The 11,471-nt window shown below is 54.4% G+C and overlaps 1 protein-coding gene across 1 annotated transcript; it reads right to left on the bottom strand.

Moving 5' to 3' along the window:
* Positions 1 to 328: 328 nt before the first annotated feature.
* On the bottom strand, positions 329 to 9,246 carry LOC104460649 (sodium channel protein type 4 subunit alpha-like; the record flags this gene model as incomplete). The annotated part of the gene is made up of 10 exons (XM_010086880.1): positions 329 to 1,521; positions 1,969 to 2,239; positions 2,973 to 3,077; positions 3,331 to 3,468; positions 4,854 to 4,907; positions 6,106 to 6,384; positions 6,635 to 6,757; positions 7,286 to 7,459; positions 8,669 to 8,823; positions 9,117 to 9,246. Coding segments are annotated over 10 exons (2,622 nt in total), but the record flags the coding sequence as incomplete, so codon positions are not given.
* Between the last annotated feature and the right edge of the window lie 2,225 nt (positions 9,247 to 11,471).

The raw sequence follows: 11,471 nt of genomic DNA, 5'->3' as shown, positions 1-11,471 counted from the left end.
AAGGACAGCCATACTCATTTGTTAATGTCTGAAAAACATCACGACCGTGATGACATCATTTCAAAACTAAAATGTTTCTCTTTCACCAACAATAGATAGATTTCACATTTCATTCTCATAAGAAAAATATTAAACTCTTTGCAAGTGCAGTGAGCTGTAGAAACCAGGATCAGCAAAAGATCCTGCTTCGAAAGTTAAGGTGTCTACTTGTAACATCTGAAATTTGCTCAATATTTTGGATCTATTGATCTGTCTGTGGAAGAGCTCTTGAAAAGGAGATACAAATTAAGTCTTTTTGGGCTGGGCGGGAGACAGAAGCCTCCTCCCGTTATACCAGCGACTCTTTCACAACACGTCCCTTATCCCACGCTTTCGCTTCGCCAGGAGCATCTCGAGTCTCTGAGCTGGGAACGGGTGCGAGCCCAAAGGCAGGGGCTGTCCCCGCATCTGTCCCACTGTTCCCATAAATCTCGTGCATTTTGGTGGCAATCAGACCTTCCTTCTCGGGCTCGTCCTCTCTCAGGGCATCCTCGTCCTTACTGTGCCGGTACATGTAGGATGCCTGCTTCACGGACCGCCGCAGGAGGTACCTCCGGAAAGCCCTCTGGATTTTTGTAGCGCAGACTTCCTCGTGTTTCCTTTTCAGAGTGGTGGTGATGGGTTCATAGGAAACCTTGGAGGGGTTTGCAGCCATGAACTTCTCCTCCATGGTGGCCTTCAGGGCATCCATCTCTCCCGAGTCTCCAAGCACCTCCTTAGTCAGGGCAAAGAGGATATCCAGACAGTGGATTTTGTCCCCAGCAACCATTGGTAGATCCATGGTGATTAGTTTGATCTTGTTCGGCTTGGGAATCTTGAGCGGCTCCTGTAAGGTGTCCACAAAGTCAGACAAGGTGCTGTAGGCAATGAACTGGGTGGCGTCCGGGTCAAACTTCTCCCAGGTTTCATAAAACATTTCAAAATCATCTTCACAGAGGGGTTCACTGCTCTCCTCTGTGGCCACGTTGAAGTTCTCCAGGATGATGGCGATATACATGTTCACCACGATGAGGAAGGAGATGATGATGTAGCTGCAGAAGAAGAAGATGCCGATGGATGGGTTGCCACAGTCTCCTTTTACTGAGCTGCCAGGGTTTTCCAGCTCGGGGTCACAGTCGGGGGGACCACTGTTCAGGATGGGGCTGAGGAGCCCATCCCACCCAGCTGACGTGGTGATCTGGAAGAGGCAGATGATGCTGTTCCCAAAAGTTTCAAAGTTGAAGATGTCATCGATTCCTGCCTCTTTCTTTACGTAGGCGAAGTTGGACATCCCGAAGATGGAGTAGATGAACATGACGAGGAAAAGCAGGAGGCCGATGTTGAAGAGGGCAGGCAGGGACATCATCAGAGCAAACAGGAGAGTCCGGATGCCTTTGGCCCCTCGGATCAGCCGGAGGACACGGCCAATCCTCGCCAGCCTAATGACCCTGAAGAGGGTGGGTGACACGAAGTACTTCTCTATGATGTCTGAGAGGACGATACCTGGGAAGGGATGAAGAAGAGGTGAGTTTGCCATGCTCTACAGGCAACATAGTGAGGTGAGGTGGAGCTACTCCGCTCCATCTGCCAGGGTTGAGATGAGGCCACCCCTGATGGCACACAGCTCTCTGCTCCTCCAGCAGCAAAGGGAGGAGCAGATATTAAAAAAATATCTCTGAGCACAGAGCCAGTTTAAACACTGGCTGCTCTGTTTCATGGAGACAAGAGGAGCCCAACACCAGGGAGGAGCAGGACAGAATCCAAGCCCCTCACCCTGCCTGGTGACATGGGGTGGCCTCACATCCATCTTGTCCCAACTTGACCCTGCTTGAAGGGTGGATGTAGGGGGCTGGCCAATGACAGCTTGATAGCTGTGTATCAGCCAGACTGTTTCCACTCTTCACCATCCAGTGGGGCCACTGAGGAACCGGTGGAACCAGCAGGACTCACCTAAGATGGAGAGGATGACCACCACAAAGTCAAAGATGTTCCAGCCGATAGTGAAGTAGTAGTAGCGCAAGGCGAACATTTTGAGCACGCATTCTCCGGTGAAGATGACGATGAAGACCAGGTTGATCTTGTAGAGGACAGATGTTTTGAGTTCACTTTGATCATCTGTTTCGACCATCATGGTCACCATGTTAAGACAAATCAGGATCATGATGGTTATGTCAAACACTTGCTTGGTAACAAAGTCAAACACCATCCCTTGAAACTTGTTCTGCCATAAGGGCCACGTGGGTGATGGAGAACCAGAGGTGAGGTGGGAACACGGGACAGACACACACAAAACAAAGACACAAAACAGAAAAAGAAGAAGGAACCGTATTTAAAAGAGTGCAGGAAACCTCAGGGTTGTGGCCAGTACGCAGGTCTCATGGCCCCAAAGGCTATGGGAGGAGGATACCCAGCACCTTGCAGGATGAAACCCACTTGGTGACACCGTGGCCAGGAGGTGTTGGCACAGGGGACAGTTGCTTTCTAATTATATCCACAGCTAATGCATCAGGGCAAAAATAAACATATGGGGAAGGGCCTCGCTCGAGCAGGGCGATCAAAACCAAACCAGTCACAACTGTGTACATATTGGCTGGACCAGTGTCCCTGCCTTCCAGGAGTGTTGAAAGTTGAGTTTTCCCCGAGTCTGACTCCCTTCAAGAGAAGAGGAGCTGGGAGCTGAGCCAGGAGAAAACCCTGATCACTGCAGAGGGGATCCGTGCCCATGCCAGCAGACCCCAGGCTGAGGAGCAGACCCAGAGGACGTTGCCTGATGTGAACCTCCTCTGGAGCCCCAATTCTTAGCAAGATCCTTTCTGAAAAGTAGCAACAGGGAGCCAGGATTTGGCTCCTTGCCGTGGCAAATGGGCTCCTCGAGACCCTTACTTGCTTTGGGATGGTTTGTGGCTAGAAGTGCTCGCCCCCCACTGCACTCCGGGGTGATTAACCCAACGTACCGATGGCCTGGGGATGGGCTTCTGGGGTTTCTTGGAGCCGAGCTTCTTCATGGCATTATAATATTTCTTCTGCTCTTCTGTCATGAAGATGTCTTTGCCTCCAAAGTATAAAAGGAATCACCACCGTTAATCTTGGGAACTCACCTCTTCCAACCAAGCATCTCTGTCCCTGCTCCTTTCCACCAGCATCTCCTCCAAGCTCCTACCAGGCATCGCCCGTGGTATTGACTCAGAGAAAACTGCTTCCCTCCTGCTCACCCTCTTCTGCTTCCCCCAGTCCACAGCACCCATGGGTGCTCACCCCAGCACCGAGGTTTCCAGGTTGCAACAGTGGCTGTAGGACCCAGAAAATACTTATCTTTTTCTTCTGCTGGTTAAAGTTGTCGATGATGACGCCGATGAAGAGGTTCAGGGTGAAGAAGGCACCGAAGATGATGAAGATGACGAAGTAGATGTACATGTAGAGGTTGATCTCGTACACTGGCTGCTCTTCAATCTGACCAGGAGAGATGGGAAATGTGAGAAAAACCCTCTCCAGAAACCATGTCCCCGAGCCCCCGGACAAGGAGTCACTGTATCTGGACAGAGCCATGGGACGGCTGCTCCGAAATCTTCGGCAGATGCTGTGGGGGTTCAGTGGTCCCCGTGGGAACAGCCACAGGAAGGGACATCCATGTGACACCGGCTAGGGGACAAGGATGTGCTGACCCCCGATCCCACAGCATGGGCCGGGGAATAGGAAAGGATGCTCAGGTGCAGCGATATCAATGAGGAAATTTGAGTTTCCTCCCAATAATCAGCCTTCCAAGGGCTGAAATACCGCCAAGAGGGGAAAGGAAAAAGGCTTTAATTTGTGCCGCACCAGCACAGGGGGGTGGCACAGCCTGGCAGCCTCGAAAACGCTCCTCATCTCAAACACAGAGCAGAACTGAGGGATGCCCCTTGACTGCAGACATCCCAAGGTGTCATGACTGGCTCTCCTCATTTCGAGGGAAGCTCTTGGTAGAAAAGAGCAGATTTTCTCCCAAAGCAGCTTTGCCCCGGCTGTTCGGGGAGGCAGGAGCCCGAGCCGGTTGCAGGGGGAGCTGAGCGCCAGCAGCTGCAGCCGGGGTGAGCAGAGCGGCTGTTTCTGGTGCGAAAAAAAGGCAACGAAAACAGTCCGTTCAGGATGGGGGTGTGCAGGGCTGACCCCCTAGCAAGTTTTCTGGGTTAGAGAAAGGTAGGCAGTCCCTCGTGCTGTGTCAGCTCACGGCAGTAGGTGCACCCAGGGACACTTTTTGGGATGGATCAGAGCAGAAAGAGCCTCTGCATGGAATTCTTCAAAACTTTTTTTTTTTTTTAAATAACCCAAAGGTTAAATGCTGGCTGCTCTGCTTTAATAACACATTTACTGCTCAAGGCACTCTCTCCAGGACAGGGTAAGCTCTCCCAGGGGTCCATGGAGGGCATCATCTCGCAGCAGGGTGAAGGATGAGCCGTTCGGTGCAGAACCCTGGAGTCAGAGCGGGGATTTTGGACCATGAAGCTGAACCCCAGAGGAGTGGCTGGGAGGTGGGGTGGGAGCCCGGTGTAGGGCCAGGCTGCAGCTGGGATGCAGGTGACAATGGCACGGGTGGCACAGGGACACGACTGGCTGCCCTTCCTGAGGCTGTGCACCTCAGTACGGGGAATGTTTTGGGGATTTCTCCACTCTTTAGCCCATGTCCTGGCTGAAGCCATGGGTGGGGTGCAGGCAGCCCCCCAGCACCGATGGGCACGGCCAGATAGGATGCTGCAGCTGAGGGGTCCGTCCTCTGCTCCCAGTCTGCCCAGGGGGAACTGACCCGGTGGGACGAGCGATGCTTGATGCCCATTGTGAGACGTCCCCAGTCGTCCCCTCACCTCGCGCGAGTCCACGGCAGCGTACATGATGTCCATCCAGCCTTTGAAGGTCGCCTGCGGGGACAGCGGAGAGGAACAGAGTCACTGGGAGGGATTTGGGGCAAGGCAGGGAGGGCAGGGTGATGGGCGAGCGTTTGGGGTTTGGTTTGGGGGTTTAGCTCTGAGCACGCCCGCTCAGCTTCTCCGTTGGAATGGCAGGAGAGGGACCATGAGCTGAATCCACAAGGAAAATGCCGCGATGCAGAAATTTTCATGTGCACACACAAGCTCCGTTCTGTGGCTGAGGTTACCAGGGATGTCCCAAAACACTGCTGCAAACCAGGCTGGGAAAAGCAGCAATCGACTCTTTTTCCCCTGAAACAAAGAGCATTTTTCCAAGGGCAGAGCTGTGCTGGGGCTGGCTGCTCCTCTCGCTTCCAACCTGTGCCACCTCTGTAGCCCTGATTTCTGTCTTGCTGCTTCTGCGATCTGCTGGATCCCCATCCTTGTGGGGTGTGGGGGGGTACACTGCATCTTTTACAGGTTTTTGCTGCTGATTTGTTAAACAAAAACCCTGAACATCTTGTTTCCTGAATCTGATGGAACAACGAACCTGAAGAGGAAGCTAAATTTAAAGCTGGTTAAGCAATTTGGGTTACGCTGTGATTCTGCGACCACGAGCTCCTCTGGATCTGATGGGAGTAGCCCCAGCCCACCCCATAATGGAGCCCACACCTATATTTTTTATTAAAATTGGGGTAAGCAGTTCCCCTTCTGCTTGCCCGGCTCAGCTGTGGTGGGTTCAGTGGAAGCACAGCCGCCCTCGCCCACTGCCCCGCAGCGGATACACGCGCTCTTTTTCCAGTTGTCACCTTCCCCATGCAAAACTCTTGCAGCCTACGACTGCAGCAGACCGAACTTCTCAAATGGGCTGGGGGAAAAAAAAAGAAAGAGAAAGTGCCTCCCCTCCTTGCTGCTGCATCCCACTCTGTGCGGAGGATTTCCCTCAGGTCCGGGCTTGGTGCTACCTGCGCTCATCTGCAGCCGTTCCCTGGTGGCACCTTCCCCTCCCATCCTCTACCCTGTCCCTTTCTTCCTTTTTTTTTTTTTTTTTTTTTTTTTTGTGTTAAATACTAATTTTGGCGCTAAGGAGCAGCCAAGAGGCTTCATCTGTGCATCAGGGCAGCATCTCACTTCAGCCCTGATGCTAACCATGCTGCCCTGCTACGGCACCGTGCATCTTGGAGGGATGGCGGCTGCTCTCGTTACGTACCACCTGCAGCAAGGAGAGGTATCCCAAGCCCACGTTGTCGAAGTTGACCTTGACGTTGACCCATCTGACCTCGTTGGTGTGGAGCAGGGCCATGCAGTCGCTCTTGTTGTTCACCACACTGATGTCGAAGAGTTCCCCCGTGGTGGTGTTGACGCATCGGTAGTATTTCCCCGCAAAGAGGTTCACCCCCATGATGCTGAATATCAGCCAGAAGATGAGGCAGACCAGCAGGACGTTCATGATGGAGGGGATGGCGCCCAGCAAGGCGTTCACCACCACCTGCAAGGGGAGAAAAGACCTTGGAGGACCTGGCTAGGGAACCAGGCTAGCAATGATGTGGACCTTCATGTCCCTGTGCCCCAGCCTGACCCTCCCCAGCAGCACCCAGTGGGATCAAACTGGACCCCAGTACCTTAGCATCGACCCCATTGATCTGGGGGCCCCTGAAAACCACCTGGGATGGAGGTGACCACTGAGCGGTGCCATGTTGCATGTCCACGGCACATCAGCACACGGGGGAGGCACCTACCCTCATGCCTTCAAATCTGGAGAGGGCACGCAGTGGTCTCAGAGCCCTCAGCGTCCGCAGGGACTTGATGGCTCCCAGCTCTGAGTATCCCAGCCAGTTCGCTGTCAGGCTGACAAGGGAAACCTGGAAGGAGCAACTCAAGGGATTAGCAGTGCATCAGATGGAAACACAACGGAACCACATCCCGCAGGCTGGTGGTCATCGCCTTGTCTTGGGACATAGAGACATAGTCCTTGGGTCCCTGGTGACACCTGGAGGATGTCCCTGCCTCTTGGGTATGAGGGTGGAGGTGATGGAGGACGCAGAAATGCTGCACAGGTGGAATGGCATGCTGTGTCATGGAGAATTTGGGAGACCCTATGACCCTTCACATCTCTACTGGGGTCTAGGAGAACAGCGTGGGCTTGTTCTTGGCTTGAGCGTAAAACATAGGAAGGGTTTGAAAGGGTTTCTACAACCAGGGAAGGAAGTGGCCCTTCCTGTGGAGGACCATTATTTTAAGCAATGGTCTAAGCCCTCGTTCCACAGCCACCCCATTGTCCTTTAAAACACAAGCATGGGTTCATTTCCAAGAGCCTGCTACAAACCCCGAATGCTTCCAAATCCCTCAGCTACCTATGACCCTAGAGGTGCTCATCAGACAACACTTACATCGACGATGAGGAAATCCAGCCAGCACCACGCATTGGTGAAGTACACCTTGAAGCCGTAGGCCACCCACTTGAGCAACATCTCAAGGACGAAGACGTAGGAGAAGACCTTGTCGGCGTACTCCAGGATGGTGCGTATCACCTTCCGTTGTTCGATGTAGATGTCCTCAAAAGCCTGGAAGAGGTGTGGAGCTACGTGACAGTCATTCTTCCATTGGACCTGCTGCACGGCTCAGCGCAGCCCTGTCCACGCCTGCATTGTCCCTGCTGTCCTGGGGTTTGGGGCAGCTCAAAAAGTTGAGAACCTGGCTACAGGTGGCATTTACTGACACACCTGATCAATGTAGGGCCTGACTCTTGTTTGCAAGTTCTTGTTGGCTCTGTAGAGTGGTGTTTGTCTTGAAGCAAAGCTTCACTGCAGGTCCAGCTGCATCTAATCCCCACTGGTCCGTGCACAACCCAAACGCCAGGACACCAACCTGCACCTTTGGGTGCCCTGGTAGGTTTGGAAATGCTCGTAGGAGCACTTAGGGTTACTGATAGACCTCATGGCATGTAAAACATAAACAGCCAGAGGTACAGGCATGGCGACCAGGTGTTGCACAGCTGGCTTAGCACAGCTTTCGATTCCGGCACCAGCTACAACATCAGACATCCCCAAACAGCCCTTCAGAGCGTGATGCAGACACATAAAGTGTGTCTGAAACCCAGCTCAGTCCCTCTGTCCTCCTTCCCCCTCTCTTTACCCCCAAACCCGCAGAGAAGTTGGATTTCCCATGAGCTCTGTGTATTTACAGGTTCAGCTGCGTTATATCCAGCCCAGACACTCAGAGAGGACCCACAGGCTGGCACAGCTTTGTAATGACGTTGGCTTAAATGGGTGCCCAGGTTCTGGGAGGATGGACCAGTCAATGGCTGGAAATACTGAACAGCAAAATAATAACCATGAATTATTCATCCAGCACCTCCTGCCAGGCAGCTATGGAGGCAGTGAAACAAGGAACCATCCACATAACTCTGAGCAGATGGTGCAGATAGTTCACGGTGGACATCAAGTGCAGGAGGAGAAGGTGTAGGGGGTGGATCCCCTTGAGCCCATGGACCACAGCCCATGATGGGTGCTGGGGAGGGTTGTGTGGGGGTGACTGCACTGATGCAGGGCTCTGGGAGGATGTTTAGATCCCCTTGTAAGACAGAGCTGAGCCAAATGGGGCTTTAAATCAAACATCTGCCTACAGCTGTGTTATTCTGCACAGGAGAAGACAACCAGGCGATGCCCAGAGCCTCCGGTGCTGCTGCCTGCACCCTGCCCACGTTCCTGGGCTCCCCCCAAGCTGGGGTGCTGCTGCAGAGCAAAGGGGACACGGTGAAAGGTGGGACCTACCAGCGCCCCGCTGCTGAGCAGGATCATGAAGACGATGAAGGTCTCGAACCAGTCGTGCTCCACGATGCGGAAGCAGGTTTTCCGGATGTTCCACCACACCTTCCCTCTGTCGCTGGTGATGTCCACGTAGAGGCAGGGAAACCTCTTCACGCAGCCTGGGGGTGGGACAAAGAGCTGTGGGCTACCTCCTGGGCAGGGTGCTCCCACCAACGAGACACTATTCAGTTTTATTGTCATTTTAGGTGGAGGTTGGAGCAGAATCCCACTGGGCTTGGGGTGGGCATGCAAGAGGGGAGCCCCATGGGGACCATCTCCTTGGTAGTACAGGAGGATTTGGAGTTCGAGCTGAGCTAAGTGAGCCTGGGAGTTGTTCTGCTGGGAGAATTGGTTGGCAATGGTCCTTGCACATCCACCCCCTCCTCTCCCCGCGGTCCCCTGCCTTGCTCACCTTCGGTGAAGCACTCCTCAGGCTCGTTGCTGTCCTCAGCCTCTTCTGCCACCTCCTCCTCCACCGGCAACGGGGGCTTGTAATCCACGGTGCTGCACAGGGACGAGGCGTTGTCGCTGGAGAGGGGGTTCTGCAAAGGGAGAGGAGGATCCAGGAGGGGCTGTCCCGCAGAAGGGATGCTCCTGGGCTGCCTCCAGCCATCCTCCAGCTCATCCTGCCCCCCCAGAGACCAGCCAGGACCAGGGGAGCCAGCTGGTGGGACCCCCTAGCATGAATGTGGATGCCCCATCCCTGGAGGGGTTCAAGGCCAGGCTGGATGAGGCTTTGGGCAACCTGGGCTAGTGGGAGGTGTCCCTGCCCATGGCAGGGGGTGGCACTGGGTGGGCTTTAAGGTCCCTTCCAACCCAAAACTTTCCATGATTCTGTGGTACCACAGCCCTGCAGAAACCTGGGCAGCTACCATGGTGCTTCTCTCGAGTCCTGCTGGCTCGGCTCGTGCTGACAGGCTTTTAGGGTGAGGTTCACTCAAGTTCAAAACCTGCATCCCAAGTACCTCCATCCCACCCCACAGCTCAGCTTGGCCAGCTTCCCAGACACCACTCAGCAAGGCTTGGGAGGGCTGATGAGAGAAAACCTTGGTTTTTTTTTTTTTTTTTTTTGGGGAGGATGGTAGCTTTCCAAGAAGACCTTCTACAGAAAGAGAAGATCCCCAGACCTGCCTGTCCTACCTGGGAACAAATGATTTTGGATGGGCATCTCCAGTGCAGGATGGCGTTGGCTTGCACAGGAAGGAGATAATCCTCCCCCAAGGCCACCAGTGCTTTCCGTAGTGAATAAAGTGGCTACTCCATCCTCCAACAAGCCAGGGAAGACCCCCCGGGGTAATCTGAGGCACCATCATTGCTTGTATCTTCAGGGGCCACAGCCACATCTCCATAGGACATTGCTTTGGGGGAGACCCGCAGCCTGGGTGCTGGGGACACTCAGGGCATGGCCATGGCAATAGAGGTGACACGAGCTGAGGGTGGCGGCTCTGCAGGAGGAGTGGGGACTGGGGTGGGGGGGACAGGAGGGGCAGGGGGATTAGGAGGCTTCGTCATGGAGCCGGGCGAGCTGTGACCCCAGGGAAGGACACACAGAAACCATCTGCCTCCAGGACAAGCCTTCAAAGGCACAAGGTGGGAATGAAGCAGCCCAGTGGCCCTGGAAATGGGGGAAAAGGTGCCCAGGACAGGTCCTCTTGAGGAGGGGACAGGGATGACTGTGGTGGTCTCACTGCACTGTCACCAAACCCCATCTCTGGAGGCTCCCAAGCCCTCATCCACCTGCAACCAGCAGGTTTTCAGGGCAATTTCCATCGTACAGCACCTCCAGCCTGGCTGGGTGTTTCCACCCAAATCCAGGGCTTTCCCCACCCTTGCCAGCACCGAGCACCAGCATCCAGGGGCTGTGCACCCAGGGTCACCCTGTGACCCCCATAACTCAGCACTTGAGGATACTCCTGTGATGCACCACAACCCAGAGCATCATTTTTTCCCCTTCTTTTTGGCTTTCTGAGAAGACCTTCTGCAGCACTTGAGGAAAGAGAAGATCCCCAGACCTGCCTGTCCTACCTGGGAGCAGATGATCTTGGACATCACCCTGCCTGGCAGGACGGGGGGGCTGAGGCAAGAAGCCCCCAGGAAGACCCTGAGCCACAGCACTAACTCTTTGCACAGCCATGGCACACCACCCTGCCCTTCCTATCGCCTCCTCGCTGCTGCGCGGTGCAGAAGATAAATCACCCATAAGATGCAAAAGCTCTCGTGGAGAGCGGCTGCACTGCTGCCATCACCCTGCTGCCATCATTTCACCCTGAAAAAATATCTTTGCCTCAGAAAGGAGCTGCTCTGGGAGGGGGAGAGCGTTTATCAGCATTTTCCGAGCAGCCCACCTGGAGAAACCCCCCCAGATGGCAACCGTCACCAGCAGCCCGTGTCCCCGGCGGTGTGCTGGGCTTTGGCTCCATCTGGAGCTAATCAACAGCATGGGAACGCACCGAGCCAGCAGCAACCTTCCCCAATTTCTCCCACCAATTAGCACCCGACTTCTAATTACCAGGCAATGATTTCACATGATGACAGCCAGCCCATCGCCTGCCCTGCCTGTTTGGGCAGGGGCCGGGTGGTTAATGCACCCCCCCAGCTTGCACCTTGGTAAACATTCGACTGAATTTAGCCACCAAAACCAGCAGCGGTGATGGGGTGAACTGGTTTTCAGTGGTTGAGACACACTGTTTGTCCCCTGCACACAGCCAGGGGTGGCTCTCAAAACAAGCTCCCCGCAGGGTGTTGGAGCGGGTGCCGCTAGATGTCA

The sequence above is a fragment of the Pterocles gutturalis genome, unplaced genomic scaffold (assembly GCF_000699245.1).
Source record: "Pterocles gutturalis isolate BGI_N339 unplaced genomic scaffold, ASM69924v1 scaffold27366, whole genome shotgun sequence".
NCBI classification, from domain to species: domain Eukaryota; kingdom Metazoa; phylum Chordata; class Aves; order Pterocliformes; family Pteroclidae; genus Pterocles; species Pterocles gutturalis.
The sequence above is the reverse complement of the archived record's forward strand: the minus strand, read 5'-3'. Positions and strand labels throughout refer to the sequence as shown.